General features: G+C 39.3%; 1 protein-coding gene across 1 annotated transcript in view; it reads right to left on the bottom strand.

Annotated features, from left to right (window-relative positions):
* Positions 1-1600: 1600 nt before the first annotated feature.
* The window catches only part of LOC106941114 (activating signal cointegrator 1 complex subunit 3-like), a gene marked incomplete at both ends in the record, with an annotated part of 42953 nt that continues 29124 nt past the window's right edge, over positions 1601-15429 (bottom strand). The window contains 6 exons of the mRNA XM_015024054.1: positions 1601-1764; positions 1850-1961; positions 10056-10181; positions 10753-10885; positions 12561-12681; positions 13103-13240. Of these exons, the coding sequence (XP_014879540.1) occupies positions 1601-1764; positions 1850-1961; positions 10056-10181; positions 10753-10885; positions 12561-12681; positions 13103-13240 (794 nt within the window). The remainder of the gene's footprint in view (positions 1765-1849; positions 1962-10055; positions 10182-10752; positions 10886-12560; positions 12682-13102; positions 13241-15429) is intronic.

The following is a 15429-nucleotide window of genomic DNA, read 5'->3' as shown; positions in this document are numbered from 1 at the left end:
ATATATGCACAGTCAAACTATAAGATGCAAAAAATATTACAGGTAATATTATGCATTTTAATGACAAAAGGAGAGAGGTTGTGTTGTTCGGGCCTAGCAGCAGCTCAAAACCTCATGTTGAACTGGCCTCTTTCAATCAGTATGTGACACCTACTTTCACCCCTGGTCATAACAGATCAACACTCATCATATTCTCTGGCAACTGGTGACATCACCTTAGCCCCACTCCCTTTGAACATGACTGGAGCCTGTGGGCTTGGCTGAATGGCACTGATCGCAAATGACGTCAAAATGCTGAATTTAGAACAGTGCACTGTGCATGTCCCTGGCCACATTGGTTTCGGACAAAAAGTAGCGTTAGTGAATGAGACAAATCCTATTCAAAACATTGCAACTTTGACAGAGTGATTCAAGGTATGGTGATTGGGAGCAAATGAAGGAAGTTTTGTTTTTTCTTTTTAAATTCCATTTCCAAAACTCCAAAAATATAAAGAGGAATATCGGCGCTTGAAGCAAGCTTGTAAGTGATAAGAGTTTATTACAGAAATTGCGACCAAGTCGACTATAAATGCTTTCAACATTTCAGTGGTAGAAAGGAACCAACAATTGACTTTCCGTACCCCATACCAGCGACTCCAATATCTGTGCCGGTAAATGTATGTTTTTACAGGAGGATGAAAACGTCAACATTCAATACATGATATCCCTCATCGTTGAATTGTAAATCCGCCACACACTGCAATGTGGGATATTAAGACATGAGTTTATCTCAGGAGTGCCACTTAGATATGTTTGAAAATTCTCAATGAAATTATCAAGGCTGTAAGCACCTGCTGGATTATTTTTTTATTACCGTTTAAACCTTGGTCTATCTCACAAAACTGACATTAAAAACAATGTTTGTCGCTAGAATTTTTTTTATGGCTAGTCCATTTGAATCTTGTGAAGACAAACATGCATGTTTCCACAAATAGTATTTCCATGAAGTTGTGTGTCAAGTAGATATTAGTCATTAACTCTGCCACAAAATTACAGATGGATAAAACAAGCAGCAGAGGAAAACCGATATAGGCTCCGTGTCAGTCTAATGTTGTGATATAAAAAAAAAAAAAAGCATTAAGCAGGTGGGTGGGAAACTCTGGCATTAGGATGTGTGGATGTTCTCAATTAGTGATCACACTAACAATTAGGAGTTACTCAAGGAGAATGTGAGTGGTGTGTAGCTAAGCAAGGGGAAGTAAATATTATACAAAATCAATAATTGCAATCAAGTAATCAAACAATAATATTGCACAGGTGTGAAGTGACTTAAATCACTGTGCTGTTTTTATTTTACAGGGTTTCTACACGGAATCTGCTAAAACCAGGCAATGTATGGATGGATGAATGAATGAATAATGGATGGTTGGAAATATATTTCTATACTGTTTTTTTCCATTTCATACTTTTCCAGACTTGTAAAACACTCAAAGCAGATTCCTTATTTCCTCAGACTGTGTATTAATGCTGTTTAAAATACTTCTTGACAAATTAGTACCTTTAACAGCAAACTAATTTAGAAAATAAAAAAGACCTGCTTTACACTCATCTGCTTTGTTACTAAACTAGATCGTAGGGTTTCTGACTCACTGTGAGGACAGAGAGTAGGTCATGCAGAGGCAGCTCGGCTCTCAGTCGTTCCTTAAACATCCGGATGGTTGGATGCTTCAGGTAGTAATAAGAAGCAATGCGACCATATGTCAGTGGCTCAACTGTCTGATCATCCTGAAGGAAAAAGCAAAGAATCTCTGGGTAATAACATGACAGTGGCAAATACAAGTAGTTATACCAACATTACACACCCACATACCTCTTTAATGTCAATGCAGTAAGAGCATTCCAGGTCCAGCAAGCTTCTTTCTACCAAGTTGGAGAGGTATTTGTTGATGGACTCGTGGCTGATGTCTTCTAGGCTGTAATAGCTGAGCATCACAGACAATATTGACTTTGTAGAAGTTTAACTGTGAATGAGCTACAAGACAAGTTGGCAGAAGAGAGCGATTTAACCAAACAATGTTTTATTTCAGAAAAAAAATTTTATGCCACAGACTAATGGACAGTCATCTCATAATATCTCGTAAAGTCCTGGGGTCATTTATAAAGGATTGCATAGGATTCATACGAAAAGCGTAAATATGCATAAAAGAAAAATTGCACATGCCAAAAAAAAAGATCAATTATCTTTTATAAATCTAAGTTGTACCTAAAAGATTGCGCACAAAGTAGCGCCTCAGGTTTTGCCTTCTGCACACCCACATTCAAATTTGCGCCTGCTGCCTTCCTTTGATGTGGTAGCTGTTTCTCAAGCTCCCTCTCTGGAATCGAATCCCAATTTCCTGTTACCGTGGTCATCATAGTATATACGTAGATTACCATCCAAAGTTGATAGGGCAGACATTCAAATGAGATGTCGCCACCATGGAGGGCCAACAATCGGCTCGAGGTTATCTAGACTCACCAAAGCGGCCGGATACCTCATGAATCTCAGTGTTTGTCTAAATGAGCCAGCAGATCATGTTTTATGATTATCAGGGGAAGACTCAGGCAGAAAGTGATGTTAAGGAGATGTAGAGCTGAAAACATCATATTTGATATCCATAGTAACATAAAATAGTGAAAAGTTTAAACTCCACTACTGGCATTTTAGGAGCTATGATCCACAGTTGAGCGCTCACAGGTGTGATGATATTAAAGTGTGTCTCTTCTGTGCCCTTGGTGTTTTGAAACGGGGTTACATGCCAGTACCTTTGGGGTATAGAATGGAATAGAATATACTTTATTGATACAAAGTACTCTGTGGTGCACTTTGTGTATATGTATGGGGGTCTGGGGGATGCTGGTGTCATCCAGGATGGCAAGTGTTCATTTTTTATTAATTCAAACACCTGTCTGCTAAACTGAATATTGTTCAAACTTTGCTTTAGGATTGAGGCTGCCTTATAGACTTTGCTTGTTTATTTGAGAGGTCCCTATGAATAAAACACAAATTGACGTCAATTTGTGTTTTATAAATCACAACCTTAACGTAAAAAATGGCATATGCCAGTGTCAGACTCCGATTTGTGCATATGTAAGCTTTGACCCCTGGGGCCTCATGTATAAAGCGTGTGTACGCACCAAAAATGTGCAGCGCCATATTTTACGCACAAGTTGGCCTGTATAAAAATAAATTTTGCGTCAAAAGTATATGCACACTTTTTCCCCGGCGTGAAAATATGCGGCAGCCACACAAACTTTTTCTGTGGACAATATCAAGATACAAAGCGTCAAAACTCACCTAAATCCACTGAAACCTCACTACATTCAGTTATTTAGACCAAGAAGCATCAAACCCAATGTTTGTTTTCGTGATTTTAATAATTTATTGTTTAAACATAAACGATGAAACTGAACCGCATTTATCCTCAGACAATAACACAACACGCACACAAAATAAAGAAAATAAAAATACATTCAAGTGAATGTATCATTTACATTCACTCGAATATAAATAATACATTTCCTCAGTTTTTGTCTCACAAGGTTTCCCCCAGTGTATTATAGGCCTGGCGGCCCGCCATGCTTTGCTAGCCCCATCGCCAGGCTAATCCATTCTTGCTTATGATTTTAGGAAAATAATAATAATAATAAAAAAAAAAAGAAAAAAAAAAGCCAGATTGTAAGCGTCACTGTTACTCTGAACGTTTCACTGGTGGACCAGATTTATTCCTAAAAGATATGTTTATAGAAGATAGGTTTATAGTTTATGCATTTAAAGCTGTACCAATCACACTGCTGGCGCCTCTGCACGTTGCCTGGAGCTGCTGCAGCTGCTGGATTAAGTTAACCTCTTCACGGATCAAGCACGCGCCTCCTTTCACTCAAACTGGACACAGGCTGACCTGTATGGATATTTACATCAACCCCCTCTGAGGAATTATGTTTCTTTCTTGACATTTTGATCAAGGTAGGAGTTTAAAACCCACTGTGTTAGCTCTGGTTGCGCAGCTCTACGTGAACCATAGGAATAACTTGTAGTGGCGCTTTCAGAGGTGCATTGAGGAGCAGTGAGAATGATTCATCTTTGTGAACAAAGAATTTTGTGCGGCCTTTATAGCTCAACACACCGCCCAGCACCCGGCTCTTTCTGCGCTGATGAAGTTTATCTCTGTGTTTCTGGTTGGCCGGAAGGTTAGCAGTTAATGAATCAGCGCTAACCTCATCATGCAGGTTCAGCCCGGTGAGGAGCTTTCGCGCTCGCCTCGCAGTCACGCATCACGCTGGCTATGTCAAATGCTTTGTCCACTTAGTCAGCCAGAGTTAATGCGCGCGGAGATCTGAGAAACTCGTCCCATAAACTGGACCAAGCAAAATAGTTTATGTGTCTCCATGTTAAAAACTCAACAGACACGAAATGGAAGAGCTACTAAAGTCACATTAGCAGCATTGAATTAAATCTCCTGTTTGTTGCTCATCTCTGCGCAGTGCAGCGGGTTTAACTCATCATGCAGGGCCGGTCCAATGCTGTATGAGGCCTGGAGCAGAATCTGACTTAGAGGCCCCTTTTGTTGCTAAAAACATCAGCACCTCTACCAGCTTCTGTGTTAGATTTAATGAAATTTGGGAGAGGGGGAGTAGTTTAAATGGCCAACCTAATAAACAATAAGTTATAATTGCAGTTTATTAATTTGCATTTGTGAACAAACAGAGCTCAAACTCAAAGATTAAACTCATAGCATCAGATTGTTGCTGTGGTAACTCCAAACAGTTCAGGTTTATTATTCTTAAGGTGATAAAGGTGTGTAGACAATCATATGTATATAAGTAGCTGCGCGGAGGTGAGCTGCGTAATTGTGCCGCGTTTTGGCTCTGATGGAGAACATCGCCAATGGAAGGATTCAGAAGGAGCGTGTGTTCAGAGATCATATTGATCTACTAGGAAATCTTGATGACGGTTCATTAGAGTTTAGATTGCCCAGACTGATCATCCTGGAGCTCTGAGCAGAACCTAAAGAAGGAGCCGTGCGGTACCGGTGCAACTGCAGTCATCCTTCAGTCAAGCCATGCCCGCTTTGTGGATGCGCCTTTATGGACAGAAAGCATCTTTATTCTGTAAATGTACAACTTATACACATCTATATTTAGAATAAATGTCCACATTCCCACTCAAAGACTCTCTGGCACGCTGTCTGTCTTTAAATCCCAGCTGAACACCATGATGTTCAAACAGGTATTTGCATGATTTCTTCATTTTTTTTTAAATTTGGATTTTTTTTCTTTGAAATGTATTACTTTTATTTTTGTGAGTTGACCTTATGTGTCCTGAAAGCACCTTTTAAATAAAATATATAATTACTATTATAAATACTTATTCTGCTACAAACAAGGACATTGCCATAGTTATTACTTCACCTTGTGGCAGACATCCAGGTATTTATACTAATTTACATATGTATTTAAGGGTGGCGACAGGGAGCGGACCAGAAGCTGTGCTCTATTTCTCGCTAATTGGGATGTATAAAGTAAAGATGCGGAGGTACGTGCGCACGGCTTTATACATCCGGATTTTTTTTTTTTGTGCGCCGCACTTTTCTAAATTTGTCCGTACACCAAGTTTTAGTGTAAAAACTGCGCACTCTTTTATGCATGAGACCCCTGGTTTTTGTGGCAAATTTTAGTCTGGCCCATAGGCTGAAGTGAGGAGCTAGCTGTTAGCTGTAGCTCTGTATCACTAATTAAAAATCCTTTCAGTAAGTAAATACTTACAGCAAAAGACATGTAAACATTTTACTTACTTTCACTGCTCAGTGGCTAGAAACAGATTAACAGTAAAAATCAGACTGCAGTTTATTTCATTACTTAGAAGAATCATAATTAGGACTGAAACAATTCCTCGAGGGATTCGGGTATCTCAATCATTAAAATTCTTCGAGGAAAGTTTATCTGCCTTTAAAGCTTTGTTAAGTTATATTTTGTTATTTAATGCACTGTTTTCCGGCCGGGTTGTTACTTGCCTTGCTCTGCGCTCTCAATTCCACCTGAGTTGTTGACGAAAGCTAACGTAGCAGCATAACGTCCAGTTTTCAAGTTCGGCCTGAAGGATTTTATTAATTCATGATAATGCCCAGATTTTTGTCGTTTTTCGTTTAAGCTGCTTAAAAGGACTGGCGCGATGCCTGGAGCTTTTCTCCTCCCGGAGCTGCTGCCTGGTGGCCGGTTCAGAGCGAACGGCGGGCACGAGCGCTGGAGGTGTATTTATACAGGTGAACGGATAGACTGAACACTGTTAGGTAAAACTAATCATTGTTTTATCATTTTATTTGAGTGTTTTATCTAAATGTGTTCAGTTACCTAACTGGCTCTGACCAGTTATTCTTTAAGGTTCTTTCTTTATCTATAATGTAATTTCCTACTGAAGGGGTCCATCTATTTTGTTATCTCAGCATTGTTCTACTGAAGAAGGTCATCATAATAAAAGCAAATTCCAAGCAGAGTTGAGCAGAGCTCACCAATCTTTGATCCCGAGTGGGTTAGAGGTTGTGGATCTCTCCCTTTGCAAAGGAAGGCATAAAAACCTCATTGGTCTTATGTCTGGTTCTTTACAGGTCTTGAGCTAATTTTAAAAACCCCAACAAACACTGCAGGCGGCTGTGCATTAGGTGATTAACACAAGTGTAGCTTTACGAACGGATCGGAAAATTGATTTCATATCATCCCGGTCGCAACAGATGGGTGGCGGTGCTCATCATGGCGGCACGTTGTTGGTAGATGACTTTCTGTGTGTCACGAAGGAAAGAGTCAAATCCCGTCGCTGGAGTATTGACTTTTTTTTTTATAAGTGTATTTGTGAGCCTGCCTCTATTATTGAATTGAATCTAATTTCAGATTTTTGTATTATTTTTTTCAGGTTAACTTAGAAAGTGAGCTACTATTGTTATAAGTTGATTTTCTAAACTACAGAAAACTTATTGGTAGGGAAGCTCAAATGTGAAACCTTTTTTGTTAAAGGTAGCAAACATCTCATTCATATTTAGCTCTTTAACTTTAAGTTAAGTGGAAGAGTTTGAAAAGCGAGGAGGGGCTGAGCAAGTGGACCAGCTCAGTGTGGGAGCCAAGAACAGATAGAAAAACATAAAGTTATGGCTTTATTTCTCATTGTCTTCAATGTAGAGCCTTTAAAACTACAAAATAAAATCTTAATATTTTTCTAAATAAACCCTTGTGCTTTAAGTATTATGTTTAAATTATGATACTCCCCAGATAGTCATTTCTACTTATTTGTTCTTAGTCACCCAGGATATGCCAAAACTAAAAATGGCTTAAAAATAAAGCAACTTAACAACTTATAATTTACATAGGTCATAACTTGTATTGGGAGCCATTTCAATAAATCAATGTTTATGATAAATTTTATTAAGATGAGTTACTCATTATACACCTTTAAATTTTTGTAAAGGTGTAGCAGAGATTAGATCAGTCAGACTGAACAAAACTCGTATAAAAGCAACATTTGAATTTTAGTCTTACCTCTCTGCAGGCTCCTTACTTAGAAAAACATGCTTGATGTGCATTACTAGTCATTTTTGGTCCTGCAGCTTGAATGTGGTTTAAAAACTTTTTAAACGACATTTTAACATAACATTTCAATGGAACCTCGCCGATCCCCCCAAAATTATTCTTAAGAAATTTTCCTGTTTATGGTCCCCCCAATAATGAGATGGGATCTACGCCCTTGGTCTGGCTTTGTGATGACTAAAAGCCCCTGGCAGCAACCTCCCTTCTGTGAGACTGCCCAAGGGCAACTGTAGCTACAATGTAGCTTAGCACCATCAGTGTGTGTGTGTGAAGGGGCTGAAGGACACTATTCAAATGCAGGTCACTTACAAACAGCCTAATTTTGATTCTACAACCATGCTCTTTTATTATAACAACAGAAAGGACCTGATTTTTGTCCACTGATGATACATTAGGGTTGAAGTAGAAGTTTGTCCTGCAATCAGCAGGTCGCCAGTTCGAGCCCATGTCTGTGTCCATCAGTGTAGTTGGGCAAGACATTTCACCCATCTTGACTGTGGCGGGCAAAAGGGCCGATAGCCCAGGATCAGACTGTAGCTACAATCCTGTATCCTGGGAATGTCTGGTTTCATTGTAAAGGTTCTTGGAGTGTCCTAATAAAGCGCCATCAAAGTCTAATGTTATTTCATTCTTTTAACATCTTGTGGTCTGCTTCATGGTTGTACTTGCTTCATTAACCACACCTGGCAAGTTGGGCATTGTTTTGAATGGCTTCATTATAGGCGATTTTCTGAACAGTGGAATGACTGATATCTAATTCTTTTGAGACCTCTTTAAATTCTGTACTAGACTCTTGCAATGTCAGCTTTTGACCTCACCAAGGTGTTCACTCTCATTTTAACAGTTAAACTAAATGCCTGATGTCTAAAAAAGGCAAACATCTTTTAAAATGCTGAGTAACAACATTCTAGACTTGCTAAATAAAATAAAGTGAAGAATGTTAAGAGATTTTACACACGAATGATAAAAAATTGGCTACCCTCTACATTTTTAATTCATGTTGGTGAAAAAGTACCAGAAGTAAAAAATTATAATGGTTAAAACAAGTAAATACAACTGAGAACTGTATAAAGCTAAAATTGTGAGAGTAAAGATGGTCAGAAGGGTTCTTGTTGATGGAAAATTAAGAGACCCTGGGAAGAAATGTTCAATTTAAGTAGCTATTAGACTCTTGTTGGGGAAAAAAAACAACAGAAAATGAGTCCCAGGGTAGTCTATCATTAACTGGCATAAGCCAAAATGGGTTCCAAGTTCAGCTGTCAAGTAAGAGTTACCACATGAACCTCAGTAGGAGGCTTTTTTAGTTCAAAATGCCAGTGTATGTGTGTAGTGTTAAAAATCAGATAAAAGGTATAGGTTTCTTGAAAGGATGGTAAAAACAGCTAAATATTCTGCTATATCACAGAAAGCTAGTCAGAGAATGAACATTTGGTTCAGGTACAGTAAATCCTGACTCCTGTATTCTTGTTGTCTTATAGGACCAACAAGAATCTGTCTTACAAATTTAAGGCAGTATAGTCAACAAACTGGATTATGCAGGTATCTCCGATTACATCTCTGTTCTACTTCTCAAGTCTCTCTTTATAAGGAAACCAATGCAACAACAGATACAGACACTGACTTCCTTAGCTCCTTTTTCTTAAAAAATGTAGGTAAACCAGCGTACTGATTCATTTACTTAACTAAAGGTTATACAGTTATGATCAATAAATTTGAATATGCATTCCAAGGAGGTTTATATAAATATATATATTTTTTTATAATTTTACGTCATGTTTTCATTAACTGTAAAAAGAAAACCATAATTAACAGAAAAAGTCTTTAAAACAACCACCTGTGGGTAATTAATGTATGTAATGGGTTTCATTTTGTGATAAACTTACAGAAGTTAATGGACTGTTCAATAAAATTGCAATTTATTGAATGGGTCTATATATTGGGTTGATATTCTCATCAACACCAAGCCACAGGCACAAATAAGATACAAGTCCAGCACATTTTAGAGGATTTCTCCCAGTGAAGTCAACAGAAACAAGATGAATCTGAAAACTCCTGCAGAAACTCATAATCTGGATGTTGGTTTAACCTGATAAGTAACAGAAATGCTACCTCAAAGTTTCAGAAAAAACAGGGAAAATGAACAATTACTACACTGTTTTCCTAGAATATATACAAAATGAATAATGAGCCACGAGAATTCCAAGATAATCAGTACTTTGGATTCCTGACCAGTAGGCCTTAAAATCCATCAGCCAACCTTTAACGTGGTCTGACAGCCGTGAAATACCAACAGGCTGGAATGTTCTTTAATAGCAGGTCTAAAGAGCAGATGTTGAACTGCAAAACAACGGCACACCTCTAACTGGGTGTGTTTGTAGGTGTAGTTCAGGAATATGTTTGCTTTTGTGTTGATCTGAACCCTCTTCCACTTATCGTGAGCAGTGTGATCCTCTACAACAAACCTGGGATTCATCACCAGCCGTCTGAAGAAATATGTCCATGTGATGTAATCCATAGCGTCCTGCTTGGACGAGATAGTTCCGGCTGCAATTTCAGCATTCAGGTGGTCCGACAGTACACTGAGGAGGCTGAGGGCACAAGAACCAGACAGAGATATTGATTAGTGGCTGAGTTAACATCCTTTGCTGCTACACACACAAAAAACGTCACTGTACTGTACCCAATAAATACCTACAGCACCAGCCACTGTTGTGGATAAGTGAAAGATTAGCTTGAACTGAAATCTGTCATTTTTATTTTTTAAAGTTCAATCTTTAATATGTATGGATTTACTCAGAGGTGAAAATAATCTCATGTTTAGAAATACCAACTTTACCTTACCTCCACATCCAATAAGCAGAATAGTAAAGAAGGCTAAGAAATCTCCAAAGCTCACTGTTAGACAATGGAACCAAAAATTGGTATTTTAGGGTCCGTAAGTTTCCAAAACAACCCTAAGATGCTAATTACATACTCAAAAATTTCTTATGAGTTATGCCAAGCAAAAGCCTTTTCTGCCAGTTATCAAGTAGAGAAACCAGAGGAGTTTACTAAACTCTACTGGAACTTTAACTGGAAATGCTCTGTGTACTTTACACAAGGAGAAATGCAGGCATTTGTAGCGCAAAAGAGGAAATGAAGCAAACAGATGTCCGTTACCTGGACTCAACAGGGAATGGTTCATAGAGAAACTTCTTGTAGAAATCCTTCTTGATGTCATGGACCAGAATAACTGCTTTGCCCTGGTCATCAAACTGTGGACGACCAGCTCGCCCCATCATCTGCAGGACATCTACATTCACAATGCAATATTACAACAGACTGTTTTTTCAGCCCATGTTGCAACTGCTTTTTAATAGGCCAATCTATACAGTAATTTTACTCAAGTGTAACTGTTATTTTTTCTCAATATTTTAACTTTTTTTTTGTCTAAGACAAGTTCACAAAGCTGGTTAGTATCAGAAAACAAAGCAAAGAAATAAGATACTTTTGAGTTTTAAAGGATAGTTTGGTGTAAATACACTCCCCAGCCACTTTTTTATTTAGAACTGCCTTAACACTGTGTAGCAAAGACTCAACAAGCTGTTGAAAACACCCCCTGGAGATTTGACTCCATATTAACATGTTTTGGCTGAACATCCATTATGTAAATTTCCTGTTCCAGATCCCATCAATGCTCTGTTGGATTAGATTCTAATGTCTGTGGAGACCATGGAATACAGTGAAGTCATGTCCAGGAAACCAAGTGAGAGTATTGATCTATGTTATATGGTATATTGAAGCAACAATCAGGGGATGGTTATACTGAGGTCATACAGGGATGGACGTAGTCAGTTGTCGTCTAATTTTGACAGACTTGTGGCCTCATTTTTGTGTCCTTGTGTGACAAGTGTGGCACCTGGGGTGGATTTTCTGCTGCTGTTGCCAATCTGCTTGAAGGCTTGGTGTATCGTCCATTCAGAAATGGCATTCATCATACCTTGGTATACTGGTATGATGGTGGTGGAAAGTGTTTATCGGAGCCACTGATTCGCAGTAAATTGAGTTCTGCTGTGGTTTACTATAGTGAAGGAAGAGGTGAACCAAAAAGCAAAACTCTCTGTTTACATTCTGAAAATCACCCACAGTCTTGAGACAGGGATCAGGATTGAAAGAACGAGAACCCAGCTCCTGAAAACAAGCTTCCTCTGGAGACTGGCTAGACTCAGTCTTTATGACAGGTTAAGGAACTCAAACCTGAACCGCTTCCTTTCCTCATTAAAAGGGATAAGTTGAATTGGTTGATCAGAATGTTTCCTGGATGCCACCACTAGTTTTAAGGGCCTGTATCACTGGGGGTATACCCTGGGGATTCCCCAGAGCTCACTAAAATATTTCACCAGGGAGTGGTTAACTATAACTGAAAATGTTCTGTGTACTTTATACAAGGAGAGACGTTGGCATTTGTTGGAACTGTTGCCCCTGTTATCCTATCTTGGATAAACAGAAGACAATGGATAGATAGATAGATGGATGACACTCTTTCTCGAACAACCCTTCACCTCGAACCAGTCCGGTCCCCATGAACATTGATATCAACATACACTTCGTCTATACTACTGCCGGCCACTGAATACTTTTTTCTTTTTTTGAACACTGTAAAGCTGAGAAATGGTTCTGTTGAAATCAGCAGTTTCTGAAATACTCAGACTTGCCTGACTGCCAAAAACAGCCAGTCCACGTTCAAAGTCAGTTAGATTCCAAATCTGTTCGTTCTGATGTTGGTTTTGAACTTCAGTAGGTCGTCCGCACCACCTACTGATGGCTAAAGGGATTAAGTTCATGTCATGTGATTGGCTGCTTTGCTAGTTGCATTGACAATCAATTAATCAGGTGTAGCTCAAAGTGGCCATTTAGTGTATTTGGCACATATCTATACTACACTGACTTTATCAGATGCAGAAGTGAAAATAACCAAGCCTGTGTACCTGTAATGGGGTAGTCCACATAGCGCCTGGATTTTCCATCGTAGTATTCTGTTCCCTTGACAACCACCAGGTGGGCAGGAAAGTTTACTCCCCATGCCAAAGTACTGGTGGCGATCAGAACCTGTTAATGTTTTTTACAGGAATGAAAACGTAACAAAAAATATGATAATCTAGAAGACAACAATCATCAGCAAGTCTATCTTTCATATAACTACAAGACACAATCCACAAGACAAAACAGAACAGGTGCTCAGAAATATCAGCATTCATTACTACATTTCCCATACAATCCTTTAAACAACATTACAGAGGGCTAAAGGAAATCGCTAGTGGACTGCAAATATTTGGATGAAATTATTTGTCCCAAATGTCATTTAGACATGAATGCCATGTCTGAATGGGCAACACATCAAACCTAGCTAAATTTCTTTCAGTCATGAAGTAAAATTAGTAGAAATTATGATTCCATACTTTTGACCAAGTTTTGGATTACTTGTAAATAATGAAATATTAACAAGTGAGTATGCTGTTGCAGCTCATACCTGGATCTTGCAGTTGACAAACAGCTCCTCCACAGTCTTTCTGTCCCTTTCATGAAGACCGGCATGGTGCATGCCAATCCCAAAGGCTAGGGTCAGCTTCAAGTTGGAATCTCTCACCGTAGCAATGACATCCTCTATCTGCAGATGGATCAGAGCAAAATAAACATGTCAGAAACACACCAGACCAAGGAGGACGAATACTTCACGAGGGTTAAGACTGGTCCCTAGTTTCATGATAGTGCTTGTGTGAAAAAAAGTTATTCTGTATAACTTTTTATACAGAATAATTTTATATATTATCCCTCCGATAACATATCGCAATAAACAGCTTGTAGCAATATATTTGTGCAAATACTGCTAACACTAATCATAATGCTATATGAACACGTTGTTTGTCTTTTCCTGGAATCTGTAGTCAGACGTTAAGAAGATGTAGTTACCAGTGACGGTCCAAGTTCTCACTACCCTGGGATTCATGCAAGCGGATAATTTTAGCAGGATTTGGCTGACAGTTTGGGAATGTCCCCGTCATCCCTCAGCCAAGCAAACACCTGGTGAAAACGAGCATCTTAGGAACTACTTCTCAGTCCAATGCTCCTAAGAACAAAGTGAACTGCTGCTGCATTTGTGCTTTATATACTTCCGTGAAAACCCATCTCCTTTGTAAAGATTAAAGTATTATTTTTTTGTAGTCTCGTTCAAAGGAAAATCCTCTGAACGAGAAAAAGACGCACCGCTGACTACTGCTAGCATAACAATCGCGGACATTATCTCGCTCCTTAGCAGTCATAAAGAGGCCCTGTCTGCGGAGTTCAAGTTGTCTTTTGAGTCTCTGAACTCCACACTGGACAGCATCAACTCAACTATGACAGATCACGGTCAGCGTACTTGCTCTTTGAAAGATAATGCAACTGCTTCTGACGTGCGCTTGCTGCAGGTGGAGAAGGTGTGTGCTAACCTTTTAAAAGAAACTGAGATGCTGAAAGTTAAAGTGGTGGATCTGGGGGGCGCGTAGAAGGGGCCAAAACATTTGCATTGTCGGCTTGCCAGAAGATATAGAAGGTCCCCGGCCATCCTCATTTTTTTCTCAACTTTTGACTGAAGTCTTCGGTTTAGACACTCTCCCTTCCCATCCTGAGATAGATCGAGCGCACAGCAGCCTGGCCCCCAAGCCTGCCCCAGGATCGTGTCCTCGCCTTTTCATCCTGCGCTTCCATAGATTCCAAGAGAAAGACCTGATTATCCGCGAAGCCCGCAAGAGGGGTGCACTGTCTTATCAGGGGCATAGAATCTGCTTCTATGATGACTACAGTCCAGAGCAGGGGTGAAAGTAGGGGGGTATGGTCAGGTACCCCTAAAAGATTAAGCGGGGGTAGGCAGTACCTGCAAGAGAGGGGAGCAGCTGTCTGCTGTAAAAAGTCAGTGGGTTCACTGTGCAGCTGTGAGTTCCCCCACTAATCAGCCGTGACTGATTAGTTTTTCAAGAACAATCTAAAACATGACTTAATCAGTTAATAAATATCTTTTTTCTCATTTCATATTGTTTCTGAACTGTTCTTTGCTACAGCAGGGGTGCAATAATACGTAGATCGCTGAAGGTTTTGAGTCGATCTCGGCATTAGGTGACAAACTAAGCGCCGCCAGGACGCTGAAACCAGCACGTCCTCCTCTGGCTCCTTATCAAAAAGTTCGTAACTTTATTAAACAACAAAAAAGTCAACAAAACGTGTTCAAATTAATGACCCAACAACAATAATAATCTCAGTAATTATTGTTTCAACAAGGTGTTGCGCAATTCTGTGCGTTTCAGTTCCATGCCAAAATAACTAGCAGAGCAGGAGTTTAAAATTAACTAATCAACCACCGCTGTCTTCGGGGAGCGCTTATTAATAATTGCAAAATAAATATCAAGCCTGAAAACCTAATGTCGTAACGGACTGAATGTTATGTTTTTAAAGTAATCTCTGCTCGGCTTGCGGAGCGCAGGCGGTTGCCAGGGCAATGGGTGTGCTTAAATGACAAAGAGAGAGAGTGTAAAAAGGTGCGAGTGGTTTTGAGTTGATAACCTGTTCAGGTTGTTTTACCTTTGTTTACCTGTAGTTTCTGAACATTCAATAAACGACAAACTTGGACTAATTACCTCGTTCTTTGTGACTATACGTCAATTACAACAAACATCAAACATGGTAAATATGTTTCATTAAGTATTTAACAAACAAATGGCTTCTACCGCAATAATTATGTGAAATTAAATTAATTGTCTAATATTAAAAAAAAAAAAACTAGTTTGAGCATTTTGCTGGAGGTAGGCACCAGCACCCTTCCTG

Source organism: Poecilia latipinna, unplaced genomic scaffold (assembly GCF_001443285.1).
Source record: "Poecilia latipinna isolate Pla-1442-1.1 unplaced genomic scaffold, P_latipinna-1.0 Scaffold3501, whole genome shotgun sequence".
NCBI lineage: Eukaryota > Metazoa > Chordata > Actinopteri > Cyprinodontiformes > Poeciliidae > Poecilia > Poecilia latipinna.
This window is presented reverse-complemented; position numbering and strand designations above follow the sequence as displayed.